This window comes from Scophthalmus maximus, chromosome 3 (assembly GCF_022379125.1).
Source record: "Scophthalmus maximus strain ysfricsl-2021 chromosome 3, ASM2237912v1, whole genome shotgun sequence".
NCBI classification, from domain to species: Eukaryota; Metazoa; Chordata; class Actinopteri; order Pleuronectiformes; family Scophthalmidae; genus Scophthalmus; species Scophthalmus maximus.
In genome coordinates, this window is record NC_061517.1 from 13,290,399 (window position 1) to 13,303,789 (window position 13,391).

The 13,391-nt window shown below is 41.6% G+C and overlaps 1 protein-coding gene and 1 non-coding gene across 3 annotated transcripts; both read left to right on the top strand.

Annotated features, from left to right (window-relative positions):
• Window positions 1–207: 207 nt before the first annotated feature.
• On the top strand, window positions 208–13,066 carry smc5 (structural maintenance of chromosomes 5). Of its 2 annotated transcripts, XR_004795375.2 has the most exons (26): window positions 208–971; window positions 2,428–2,593; window positions 3,321–3,462; window positions 3,750–3,802; window positions 4,256–4,418; window positions 4,593–4,727; window positions 5,013–5,153; window positions 5,283–5,444; window positions 5,818–5,889; window positions 6,264–6,519; window positions 6,656–6,810; window positions 7,634–7,747; window positions 7,859–7,953; window positions 8,073–8,205; window positions 8,417–8,590; window positions 8,719–8,888; window positions 9,231–9,354; window positions 9,613–9,735; window positions 9,928–10,053; window positions 10,215–10,310; window positions 10,589–10,693; window positions 10,779–10,898; window positions 11,269–11,448; window positions 11,635–11,730; window positions 12,002–12,242; window positions 12,565–12,706. XR_004795375.2 is itself a non-coding variant. In XM_047331314.1 (25 exons), exons 2-25 carry the CDS (start codon window positions 2,430–2,432, stop codon window positions 12,697–12,699), a joined length of 3,234 nt encoding a protein of 1,077 aa, XP_047187270.1. In that variant the 5' UTR covers window positions 208–971; window positions 2,428–2,429; the 3' UTR covers window positions 12,700–13,066. The 2 variants fall into 2 exon arrangements, 1 of the variants encoding a protein (XP_047187270.1); XM_047331314.1 differs by lacking the exon at window positions 12,002–12,242 and having other exon boundaries at window positions 12,565–13,066.
• LOC118317609 lies at window positions 209–558 on the top strand. The gene has a single exon (XR_004795475.2). It is a non-coding gene; the product is annotated as a small Cajal body-specific RNA 2 (non-coding RNA).
• Window positions 13,067–13,391: the final 325 nt, after the last annotated feature.

Consider the following 13,391-nt stretch of genomic DNA (forward strand, 5'->3'; position numbering starts at 1 on the left):
CCCTACATTTGTATAATGTTATTTTTGTGATTAAACTGTAAACTTCACCTGCGTTACAAGAAATGTCGAATAAGAAAAAGAGAAAGGAGAGAAGCTCGTTTCCATTAATGGCCACAGGGGGGCATCATCATATTCTCACCATACTTTCTGCTGTCGATTTCCCATGACGCCATGCGGCTTTCCGATTTAAAACCCGCCCCGGAAGTTCCTTGTTCATAGTGTGAAAGGTTTGTGTTTGGAGTGTGTGGCGACTGCTTGAGAGAGTGTATGGTGTTTGTGTGAGTGTTCGAGTGAATGTGTTTCTGTAAAAAAAAAAATCTACACAGTGATCTTATTTGATCCGGTCAGAGTTCGGCTCTGCTCCGATCGGAGATGATAGGAAAAACGCTCGCGAGCCTCCGAGGCGATGAAGCGAGACGTGAAAGCTCCAGGGCCTTCCACTGCTTCGTGCTGTGGTGAGAGGTGATGATTTGATCAGATATACTAGTTCTGGGCCGAGTCCGAGGTTCTCCTCGGGCTTCGCACGGGACAATGAGTATAGAGGCGATTCTGATCTGACCACAACCGACGAGCAGCGAGGAGCCCGGGGAACCGGTTCAAACCCCGCGACCGTCTCGTGCACCCGCGTTTCAAGAGACCGTTTCAAGAAGATGCCGCCGCCATGATGTGGGAAGTCCAGACTGTTACCTTTTCTGAGCTGGAAAATAGCTATTTTGTTTAGGCCTTTGGAGAACTAGTAGAACCAAATGAACAGACGTGCTTCCAAATGACTATTCTCCATTTCTATATTAGTGAAATAGTTATAGAAGTAAAAATGACAGGCTACATTTGAGGCTACACATTCGTTGTGCTCCGTGAGTTTTGTGTCGTTCACTCATCTTCCTCATTAGGTCGTTTTCAGTGAAAGAGGCTGAAAACAAAATGGAGTCGCATCTAGCAACTTCAGAGCCACAACGTCCCTCGAGAGTTGGGGGAGACAAAAACATGGTGTTAACTTTGCCAGAAACTCAAAGTGTAAACTAAAGTTGCTGGATGTGAATGTTTGCCATTTCAGCTTCCGTAGTCAAATGTATGTGAGGTGGTTCACAACTTGGTTAAAACAGTTCTCACATAGCCTACTGTGTGCACATACAACCCACCCCCAATTATATTATGCCCAGTAACTGGCCAGCAAGCCAATCCCTTACTTCATAATTTCTCCATGAATGAAAGCTGAACCCTTTTCCTCTTTTTTCTTCTATTTAGTTCACAGGACTCGCAAGACATTCAATAAATGAAACACATGCAGACTCCTTATTCCATAACCAACACAACATTTATCTCCTGCTCACCAACAATCTTGGACATGTAAAGTTGTGAATTCAAGTGTGGTCCAGTTTTGAAGTTGGTTGTTTTGTGTTCCAGCCAAAAATATTTTTTAGATATCTATCGTACATCTTATAAATAATATGTATATTGCACAATATGTTTATTTTACCTAATAATACATATAATAAAGACACCAAACAAATAAGATGAGAAGATATTAACAACCTTTTTAAACAAAGAAATGCTATTGAAGAAAAAACAAGAAAGGTTGAGGGTACAACACCCATATATTGAGGTTTTTTTTTCATAAAACATACAGGAGGGCTTAACTTAATAAATATGCTCCTATGAATATGGAATTCAGCAAAACATAATAAATAAACTATAAATAGAGAAGTGTGGTAACTTGGGAATTATCTAATATCTCTTGTCACAGAATTAAAAAAACAAAGAGCTCATGTTCTAAGCACAAAACTTCATATATATATATATATTTTTTTTTTTTAAAGAACAGCAATTATCACCAATGTCCCCTTTCAATCAATTTGATATAGACTAGTTGTGTAAATATTGTGTAAAGAGCATGGTAAATATCTCACGACAGGCCCGGGGGTATACCCTCATTATACTACAGTTAAGTGGCGTTGTTCGTTGTACGGTGCGGTTACAACTATGGGAAAATGAAAGTAATAGACACACTGCAATTATTATTTTTTATTTGGTCAAAAAAAGCATTTTTAACGAATACAAAAAAGTTGTCCCTCCTGGCTGCCGGTTGCGGAGGGATACGGAACTGTGCAAACTGATTCGACGTCATAGCCGTGGTATACGCTCAATATACCACTGATTGGTTCATAGCCGTGGTATAGTGAGCGTCTACTATGAACCAATCAGATCGCTTGATATGAGCTACCCGCTTTATATTGGTCTATCGACAGTAGAGACCTTCTCGCGATAATTAAGGGTGGCTTTAATGATGACGTCAGTCTATACACGTGACCCTTTTTGTCCAACCAGCTGCCGGCAATGATTCGGCAAAGCGCGCGAGGGCGAATGAGGATACCTGTAGTTCTACAACAAGCACGCAGTTGTTGTGGGTTTGTCTTCTTCCTCCTGCAGCCATGGCGGAGCCTCGCAAGCGACAGCGACTCAGTCAAGTGAATAGCAGCTCGCAAACGTCCACCAGCTCCGTCAGCAGTGTCGCGGGCGGTCAGCGCGACGGAGCCGGAGAAGAGAGCCGTTTTGTTGAGGGGTCCATACTTCGCCTCAGCATGAAAAACTTCCTGTAAGTCACTGCTCCTCTACTGACAGTGAGCAACAACAACAACAACAACAACAACAACAACAACAACAACAACACTGCCACCAGCCTGTGGCGTGAGCCGGCCTGTGTGGCTGACATGTTAGCGCTGCCTGTTATGTATCGACTTACTGTAAGATAGTAGGAATCAGCCAACAAGGGGCTGTAACTGTGGCTCCTTCACTGTCATGGGAATGACAGATGTACGAGTTCGGATCTACAGTTGGACAGCAAAGATTTAAAAATATCTATTTATTCTATACAAAAAAACCCCAACACTAATTAACTAATTAACATTAGAAAATGTTAGGATCACAAACACGTGTTTCTTCAGCATGGAGCAAGTGTCTGGCATCAAGAAGCTTTAACTAGCACAAAAACCACGAACAAGGTTCCTACAATCTGAAGGATCACCCGTGCTGTAATGATAATTGGTGCATCTGTTCTTCACAGACAGTCGGGGAACACACTCAGCTAACCAAATATTTAAAGGGCAGCATTTCCCAGACTAAATTGTTTAGCAAAGGGGGTGAGACCACCCAGGTCCTAAATTACCTTGTCTAGCGATAAGTTCAGTCATTCGATGAAAGTCTGAGCAATAGCCACACTTACTAGAAGTGTTATTTGCTGAGTGAAATGGCTCTCATAAGATTAATGGTTTAATTAATTACAATGTCAGTAGAAATATATCTTCTTCTTTGTACCTTGACAGGACCTACGACTACTCTGTGGTCTATCCTGGACCCAATCTAAACATGATTGTTGGAGCCAACGGAACCGGCAAGTCCAGCATTGTTTGTGCCATCTGTCTGGGTCTGGCTGGCAAAACCGCCATCCTGGGCAGAGGCGACAAGGTAAAGCCACCTTTGGGTGTATTTTATCAGGCCTTGGTTTATTTCTAAAGAGCCAGTGAGTGAAATGAATTAAGGTTAATACATACGTTTTCAGCTGAGAGGAACCGATCAACTGTTATTTGTAAAAACCCTGTTGTTTTAATGTCATTCATTGTCTTCTTGCACTGCATGTGATGGTTTGTATCATGTCCCTGCACTAGTGTCACCCAGTCTAACTATTGTACAGTTGTTTTAGCTGACAAATAAGAAAACTATTAAAAGGATTTGTTTGTTTGTTTGATTTTTAGGTTGGGCTTTATGTCAAACGTGGATGCCATAAAGGATTTATTGAGATTGAACTGTGAGTCATGTAAAATAGATTACACACACACACACACACACACACACACACACACACACACAGACACACACACACACACACACACACACACACACACACACACACACACAAACACACATGTTACTTGACTACTACTAACTAAGCTTTTAGATGCACTAAGTGAAATCTGTTTGATCGATAGATAGATAGATAGACGGTTACTTTATTTATCCCATGCTGGGAAATTCCGGTGTGTCAGCAGCACGTTTCACACAACACTTTTTGTGTTTGTGTTGCATTTGTTTAGTTTCAGAGGAATCAGTTTAGAAATCAAGAAATATTAATCTTGTCAACATCATTTAGAGATTGTGTGCAATGCAGACAGTTCCACTTTAAATGGTACTGCAGTTTTACCGTTACATTAGCTATTAAATGATTCTGTCTATTTTCCAACACTCCTTGTTGATGTTGAAGGTACAAGAGGGGTGGCAATGTAGTGATAAACAGAGAGATCCACGTGGAGAACAATCAGTCGCTGTGGATGCTGAACGGAAGACACTGTAACCAGAAAACAGTGGAAGAGGAGGTTAAAGCTCTGCACATCCAAGTTAGCAACCTCTGCCAGTTTCTGCCTCAGGTAGGATTTTATCACCTCTAAGCTTGCACACGAGTAATGGCTGTTAAAATTATTTGTGCAATTGTTTCTTAAAACTAAGGAGTGAAAACTGTAATGAGTCTTCAGTGTCATCTAATTAACCTTTTCCTCGCTGTTTTCTATTTTCCTGTTGATGTGGTTGGTTCGTCCTCACAGGAAAAAGTAGGAGAATTTGCCAAGATGTCTAAAATCGAGTTGCTAGAAGCAACTGAGAAGTCAGTGGGACCACCGCAGATGTACCAGTACCACTGTGAGCTCAAAAACTTCCGGAACAAGGAACGGGAACTGGAGGTAAACTAAAAGAGTAATTGTGGACATTGGACCAATTGATAAAGGAGAATGTTTTGGATATATATCTTTATTTAAAATCAAATGCTCTTTCAACAGCTATGTAAAATTATCACCAAGTTGCAATTACTTCTGTACTATGTCTGTCACGACTATACAATTTCTAACTAAACTAAATCACAGTTTTACTCAATCGTCTATTTTTAAGTTTTCTTCTGTATTAAAGGCAGCTTTGCCTCAGGCTCCTCTAGGGTTTTTAGTGTTGTCAGTGGTTCGTTTCCCTTTTAGAATGCTGTGAAAGAAAAGGCCAGTTTCCTAGAGAAGGCCAAGCAGAGGAATGAGAGGAACAAACACGACGTGAACCGGTACTATGAAAAGAAGAGGCACCTGGACGTGATCGAATTGCTTGACAAGAAGAAACCGTGGGTGGTGAGTGGTAGAAACCAAACACTCTTTCACGAGAAAGGGAGACAAATGAACACAGTTTCCAGGCCAGTCAGAGTAAAACTGAACTGTTTTGACCGTGTTAGCTCTGTCCCTGTTTCCCTCTGGCTTCAGGAGTATGAGACCATCCGTAAAGAGCTTGAGGATTTGAAGAGGGAGCGAGATGAAGCCAAAAAGCAGCTCTCTGCCCTGAGGCAGGCCCAGTCGCCCATGCTGAAGAAGATCCAGCAGATTGACAACCATTTGAAGCCCACCGATGCACAAATCAAGGCTAAGGTGAAGAAGCAAATATTGTTACACTCTAAGTCATATGTCTGATATTTTATAGAAGAAATTTGGGAAATGATGTGTTTTTTTTGTAGATGTGAAGAATACTTAAATGAACTGTTTACTTTCAGTCTGTTTGGATTAGATTTTTTATAAACTGTTTTGCATCAATGTACGTTTGCGTTAACTGTTACTAATAAGTGCTCGTTCCAACAATTATAGAGTACATTTCTTAAATATGTAAAGCAGGAATAATTGAAATGAATGATGAAACTTAGAAAAGATTAGTTTTGTTGTTGTTGTTTTTTCATAGTGGAATGAATACTGTAACGTAATATTTGTGAAATAATGACAGTAAGAAGATGAGCTTGATGTTTTTCAGACTGTTGCCATCAAAGAAGCCTCAAACAAGTGCAAACAGAAACAAGATCAGTTGGATCGAAAACACAAAGAGGTGAGACTCTTTTCTTTTTAATCCTAAAGAGGAAGAAACATACTTGGCAACTTAATCTTGGTTTGAGTCAGGTTTTGATTTGTGGCTGCCACTGATTTACAATATGCTATTAATTTAAAAATATGAAGCCTCAATTCCATTTCTTTGTCACAACGGTTTGATAACGGCATCTTTGGAATCATTGCCAATTACTTAAAACACATGTGGTATCTGACTTTTTTTATTCCCTAATTTCAGCACAGCCTGCATAAATCCATATCAGTCATAGTTTAAGTTGATAACTTTTCCTGTCCAGTATACATATATCAGACTACAAAGCAGCTTTTATCTGCACCTGTTCACTTTTTATTATGAATGTAAACTCTTCTCCACAGATTGAGGATATCAAACAAAAACTGAAACTGAAGCAAACAGAGGAGGAAGACCACCAGAAGCGGATTGGCAACACCAGACGAGCGATTGACGACTTGAAGGCGGAGCTCGCCAAAGTTGGCGATCAACCGGATGTGACACCTCAGATCAATGCCATCAATGTGGAGCTGAGACAGATCCAGGAGGACAGAGCCAAGATCGAAGGAGAGAAGGGCGACCTTCGACGGGAGAAGGACAACCTCTGTGCCGAGGCCAGGAGTGAGTGTTTCCCACAGTGTCCTCTGGACCATAAAACAAATATCCAACAATATAATGCTGCTCGCTCGGTTATTTCCACTGTGCAAGTGCCGGTCACTGTTTCACATTGATTCTGTTCCTTCAATTTTATCGCCAGTGTTGGAGAGAAAGCTCAATGACATGAACAACATGATGAACGTCAAAGAGGAAAAGCTGCGAGCGCGCCACAGAGACACGCATGCTGCTCTTCAGTGGCTCCGACAGAACAGAAAAATGTTTGATGGGAACGTCTTTGAGCCCATGATGCTGGTGGTGAGTCCCAGTGAACCATGTGGGTAATACTTATATTTAAACCACCCTATTTAACCCTGTTTGGCAACATTAAATAAATAGTTAAACACACTATAAGCAGATTTTTATTTTTCAAATACTAAATAAACAAAATCAAACACAACCTGAACATAGGACAGTTCAGTCAGGTTCCTGTCCAGTCACCTAATCACTGGACCATCAGTAACTGCATACAGCCAGACTCCCATACAAACATGTAGATAATATAAATATATTGTTATGGACATATTCAGATTCACATTCACACAGATAAAGAGGTTAGTGGGAACAACAATAATAATAATAACAAATAAATAAAGAAAGAAATCACATACATACACCTGGGTCTCACGGTTATGCTTGTAGCTGCCATGTTTTCAAGAGGATGGGATAAGAATGGTTACGTAAGTAGCATAGCTTTTTCTGGTGTATCCTCAGTTGGCATATCTGATTTCTTCGAGGTAGACGTAATGGATAACCTGTGTGATACATTGACGACATGTTGCAGGGAAATGATCCTCCCATTTAGATAGGATAAGCCTTTTGACCGACAGAGAGCAAAACGCCATCATGTTTATAAGACGCGTTTGCTGGTGTAACAAACCCAATGAAGAAAGAAGGTGTGGGGCTACAACCCGCACATACAGGTGCGTATGAGCAGGTGACCCTCCCAGCTCCACCTACTGGCCAACTCCCATTCTGCAAAACAACAAGTAGCAGAACAAAACAAACAGGAGGGCACAGAGACAGGAGTTGTCTCAAATAATAAAGACCTTTATATGCTAATTCTGTGTTCATTCATCAGATCAACGTGAAAGATCATCGATTTGCCAAGTATGTGGAAAATCACATCCCATTCCAGGACCTGCGGGCGTTTGTCTTCCAGAGGAAAGACGACATGGAGAAGTTCATGACTGAGGTCAGGGAGCCACAGAGCGAAAGTTCTGGTTGACCTCAACGTTCAAACTCTGTGTGGGGAGTCCAATTCTTGCATCTCCTAATCAAAATGTTTTGGTGTCTTGACAATCAGGTCCGTGACAGAATGAACTTGAAGGTGAATTCTATTTCTGCTCCCGAGGAATCGTATTCCAAGCGGCGGCCATCCCGAAATATTGAGTCCCTCAGGTGAGAGACGTAAAAATGAAGTATAAACATGAACACAAACACTTATTCCTGTTCAGCTATTTATTTGAATATTTGCGTACCCGTCTTTGACTATTCATTTTCTGCCTTATTTCCTGCAGCCGTTTCGGTTTCTTCACCTACCTCCGTGAGATGTTCGATGCTCCTGAAGAGGTGATGAGTTACCTCTGTCTACAGTACAAAGTGCACGACATCCCTGTGGGCAACGAGCAAACCAAAAGCATGATTAAAACGGTACGTCTGTCTTTCTTTGAGTTAGTTAGTTTTCAGAACAGACCTCAGGCCCTGGATTGGATTTGAAGAGAAATTGTGAATTGCTGAATTGAACATTTAATTGCTGTTTTTATCTATTTAGTGCTGTATGACTGTTTGGTTTAATTTCAAGTTGGTGGAGCACTAATATCTCTGCTTGGCTCCATCTTTCTGTGCATTTTCTCTCTCAAAGGTGATCGAGGAGCCCTACCTCAGGGTTTTATACACATCAGAGGAGAAGTACATAGTGAAGAGGTCTCACTACTCCAACAAGATAAGCACGAGTAACTCTGCCCTGCAACGTTCCCAGTACCTCACCATCACTGTGGACGCTGAACAGAAACGGCAGCTGGAGCAGCAGATGAGGGTGAGACACTGGAACAAACGTCTGAGTGCAGGCCAAACTCTTCACCTCGAATCTGGCATTTCTCTAAATGTACGGTACCTTGAGACATTTCAGCTGAAAGTTTATATGTTAACACCCGCTGTGACCAGGCATGTGAGCAGAAGTTACGAGACATCGATGAACGGCTGAAAGTGCTGCAGAAGGAAGCCGTCACCCTGGAGCGCCGTGACAACGAACTGTTGGCAGAGAAGAAGCGTCTGTCTGAACTAAAGGGCAAAAAGAGACAACTGGAGCAGAAAATCAGTACCAAACAAGACAGGTAAATCATTAGTTTTCCTCTCTGTCATGTCCTATGTTTACATACGTAACTGAAGTATTAATTGATCTCTGTAAAGACGTGTATGGTTGATGCACTGTTGTTAGCATTTACACTAGTGCGCTGATGCTTCTGGTTGCTTTGCAATTCCACAACAAAAACACTGGCTGGAGTTGTGTTTGTGCTTGTGTGTGTGTGTGTGTGTTTGTGCTTGGCAAACCACTTCGCAAATGCGTCACAGTTGTTGTGGTCCTCTTCAAAACCATGCAAAAGAATAAACTGGCCTTTAATTGGTTAATCCAGATTTTAAGAATTTAGTGTAAGTCCCTCCTCCCGTGCGTTTAGTCTCAGGCAGATGGAGCAGAGTGCCATTGACCTGAACAAGATCGAAGAGGAGACGAAAGAGAAAATTGCAGCTGTCTACTCCCAGAAAGTATCCATAGTCGTGGCGTTCATGGCCCAAATGAAGGTATGAAGAAGTAGTCATAACTAAGATCCTGTATGTCACAGCATTGCATTTGATAGCTGTGGTAAGATGATATTTAATATGTAAATATTGTCCAATGATTCTTTGATCCTTTTGATTTTTTTTTTCTCTTTAAAATTAATTTCTTTCTTTCAGTGTAGTCTGTTTTGTCTTTCATCATCCTTCTCTGCCTTTTGTCTGTCGTCACGTGTTTCACTGTATTTGTGCTCTTTATTTTCTCGTTCCGTCCGCCGTCTGCAGCTGAGAGCCAAGCTGACGATGGAGAAGGTGTACCTGTCTTTGGAAACGGTGGGGCTGTTGGCGGAGAAGACCAAGCTGGAGAACGACTGTAGAGAAGGCGCCTCTGAACTTAAGACCACTGAGGTAAGTGTTTCTCTTACATACATGCTAATATGTACATTTTACAACCTCGTGGAGGCCTGAGAGGACCAGGCGTCAAAGTCCCCATGGATATCATGGACACTGCAGCAGGAGGGTGAAGTGATAGTCCTTCATTTAGGTCTACTACTCGCTGTGTTTCACTGGTTGATATTAACTGTCCACGTGTACTTGCAGCAAAAATGCAACCGCCTGGAGCAGAGGAAGGTCCAGCTGACCGAACAGTGCAAAGGCCTGTTGAGGAGAGCGAAGTCGACCTGTAGGATGCAGCCTGACGAGTCATTACCTGAAGATCTGCGTAATGTCAGTGTGGATCACAGTGTTATCACTGAAACAAGCCTTCTATACTTATATAGAATAATATCCTGTCATGCAGACTAATCGCAGCCGTGGGAGCCTCCTAAACATGTAATATAGTATTAAAAATTGTTTATAACGTGTTAATGGTTCATGTCACGTTGCAGGCTTTCAGCGAGCTGCCCAACACACTTGATGAGATTGATGCCATGCTGAACGAGGAGCGGTCCAGGGCCGAGTGCTTCACTGGCCTCAGTGAAAATGTAAGAGCATGTGAGGATGAGGGTTTGATTTGCCCTAGGAGAACTTAATGTTTCAGACATGACAAACACGACTTTGCCTTAATTCTCAGAAGGCAGAAAGAAACTGTGTGTATCTTCCACCTTCACTTATTAGTAAAGTCAAGATTTTAATTGGTGAAGGGATTATTTGAAAAAATGCACATATATAATTGAAATGTTTGTTTTATGAAATGTATAAAGATTTGTTTGTTTTTCTAGAAGGTAAAAATGTTTTGTTGTGTAATTTCTCTCCTGCAAAGGTCGTTGACGAGTACAACAAGAGAGAGCAGGAGATCAAACATCTGGAGACGGAACTTGAAGAGAAGACCAACGCTCTGAGCACCTACCGACAGAACATATCGGAGGTCCATTACCATGTTCCTCTGAGTCTATTATCACAGTTATTGTTTGTGTAATAATGTGCGTATAGTGATGTTGTTTGTGTCACAGGCGAAGGAACGCTGGCTGAACCCCCTGAAGCAGCTCGTTGAACAGATTAACGACAAGTTCAGCGACTTCTTTCGCTCCATGCAGTGTGCAGGAGAGGTAGATCTGCACACAGAGAATGAGGTCAGTGCAGACACACTCTTCATCTAATCTCTGAGTCAAAGGAAGATTTGGCCATTTGTTTTATTAACTGAATTGAGCAAAGGTTTATATAAGATTGTGTTTTATGCGGTATTGTTTTGTTTCATTTTATACACATTTCTCTTTAATTCTGCCCAACGTGCTATAATTGAAGCAAGACCAGACGATTTAAAATGTGCTTAGTTGTACAACTTGTGGATCCCGCCAGTTATTTGTACTGAGAATTGCAGAGATTAATTATTTAAAATGATGGATGAGGTGAGATTGATGACTGGTAAAAAGAAAAAAAGGAATAGAAGAGTCCACAGAACATATTTGGAATAAAACAATGGCTGCTGTTTGTCCACTGCAGGAGGAGTATGACAAATATGGGATCCGTATTCGGGTTAAGTTTCACAGCAGCACTCAGCTTCACGAGCTGACGGCCTACCATCAGAGCGGAGGAGAGCGGAGCGTCTCCACCATGCTCTACCTCATGGCCCTGCAGGAGCTCAACCGCTGCCCCTTCAGAGTGGTGGATGAGATCAACCAGGTAGTGCACACACTAACATGATCACGAGGAGTTTATATAACTATACTTTATGAAAAAGGTCATGACATATTTTTAACTGTGTAAATATTCTTTTTTCACTCACTCAAACGCCTCAGTTAACATAAATTCAACAGTCGGTGCTTACTTGTGTGGCTGTAAGTGAGCCTCTCCCTCTTCTGTGTGCAGGGAATGGATCCTGTAAACGAGAGGAGAGTGTTTGACATCGTCGTCCGTACGGCCTGCAAAGAGACAACATCCCAGTACTTCTTCATCACGCCCAAAGTGAGTGTTGTTACCTCCTCCCGAGTGAGAGGTCAGGTAGGAACAAGAGACAGAACTCATTCTGTGTGTGCTCACATCTGTATATGATTTTTTTTTTTTAATTTTAATGCGGCAATAACAAAGGTTTTATATCAACAATGGATCACCGGATTCCCTGCGGAAGATGTCACTCATAGTGACAAAGCCACAGATAATTAGCTCTCAGCTCAATGAGCTTTCAGCATATTTTTTAGCTTTGCTAAGGCCACAACTTTGTTGTTTCGGTTCACAGCCTCAGCAGGCAGCTGTCTTCACTCACACAGCTGAAACGCCTCTGTAAAAGTACCAAACAGCAGACAGACTGGGTCAGAGACAATAGCTGCGTCTCAAATTTAGGGACACCGATTCCGTCCTCCGTCAGAGGCCACATCCGAAGACCGATTGCGTCATAGTGGCGCGACTTCGTCTTGTTTCTTCCAACGGATGGATCCTTCCCAGGATTCATTGCATGTCGGAGACAAACTTTCGAACCGGTAAGGGCGGGACACGCTGGTGACGGCGAATAGGAAATCTGCTTTAGGCCAGACCGCCTCATTTGGTTTCGCCTGTCCACCATGTTGGTGGTAGATTTGAAAATTAGAATTAAGTCAGTATTGTGATCACATTCATCAGGGAGCTTGGAACGTGACTCTAAATTTAATGTTGCTTCATATCTGGATGGATGTGTACATATGCAACTGTTTGGTTTATCAACCAATAAGGTGATGCTTTATTGGAGCTGTAATAGGTTTGTGCACCCGTCAGAGTCTGTGCTCTTCGTTTTCCTGAGTTTAATTTCCTGCTATGTGTCTTCAGCTGCTGCAGAATCTTCAGTACGCCGAGGAGATGACCATCCTGTGTGTCCATAACGGAGCCCACATGCTTCCCCCGAACCAATGGGACGAGAAGACGTTCATCAAACGGTGTCTCAAGAGAAAGGCTAAGGCATGAATCCTACGGGGCGGGTGTTCATTTAAATTCCAGTTCAATGAGGTTCAAAATATACGACTGCACTGTGTTACTCGTTCGAGATGAAGAAATTCTGTTGAGCTGTTCAGATAATGAAATCTATATAAAGCTTTGAAAGAGAAGGTTAGAACTTGGTACTGTTGGAAGGTCTTAAACAAAACATTATTGTTCTGTCACTGTTTGTTTAAAAGCAGAATTATACATTGAGCAGGTTTGTTGCTGCAACGTTTGCACATTTGTCTGTTTATGCAGCAAAAATGAATATTTACAACAGTTTAATCTCTTCCTCAAAAGTTAATATGCACATTTATATATTTGAATAAAATGTTATGTTGTTTCAATTCTTAAATGGTTACGTTGAATTTATTTTTGAATTCTCATTAAATAGCTAATACCTTGTCAGTTTTACTTTAATACATTCATACTATTTGAATCAAACCCCCAAAAAAGAGAAGAAAAGGGGGCAAATGTGTTACATGTGTTCCTCTGCTTAAATGGGGAATCTGCACAGATGCCATTTGTAAAAACAGGCAGTACAAACATTTTCAGAAATGGTGCTGGGAGCTTCATGTTCAATAGAAGCTGCCATCATTCTCTCTGGTGTCGCCTGTTTGAAAAGGCTTGTCAAGATAAAATAGGACATTGTCTTGGTATCTAGTTTCTGTACAAAGACG

Coding starts and splice junctions, on each gene's coding strand:
- smc5 (XM_047331314.1), top strand. CDS start 2,430: ATGGCGGAGCCTCGCAAGCGACAGCGACTCAGTCAAGTGAATAGCAGC. Junction 8,889..9,230: donor ATCAGTACCAAACAAGACAG/GTAAATCATTAG, acceptor CCGTGCGTTTAG/TCTCAGGCAGATGGAGCAGA. Junction 10,899..11,268: donor ATCTGCACACAGAGAATGAG/GTCAGTGCAGAC, acceptor TGTCCACTGCAG/GAGGAGTATGACAAATATGG.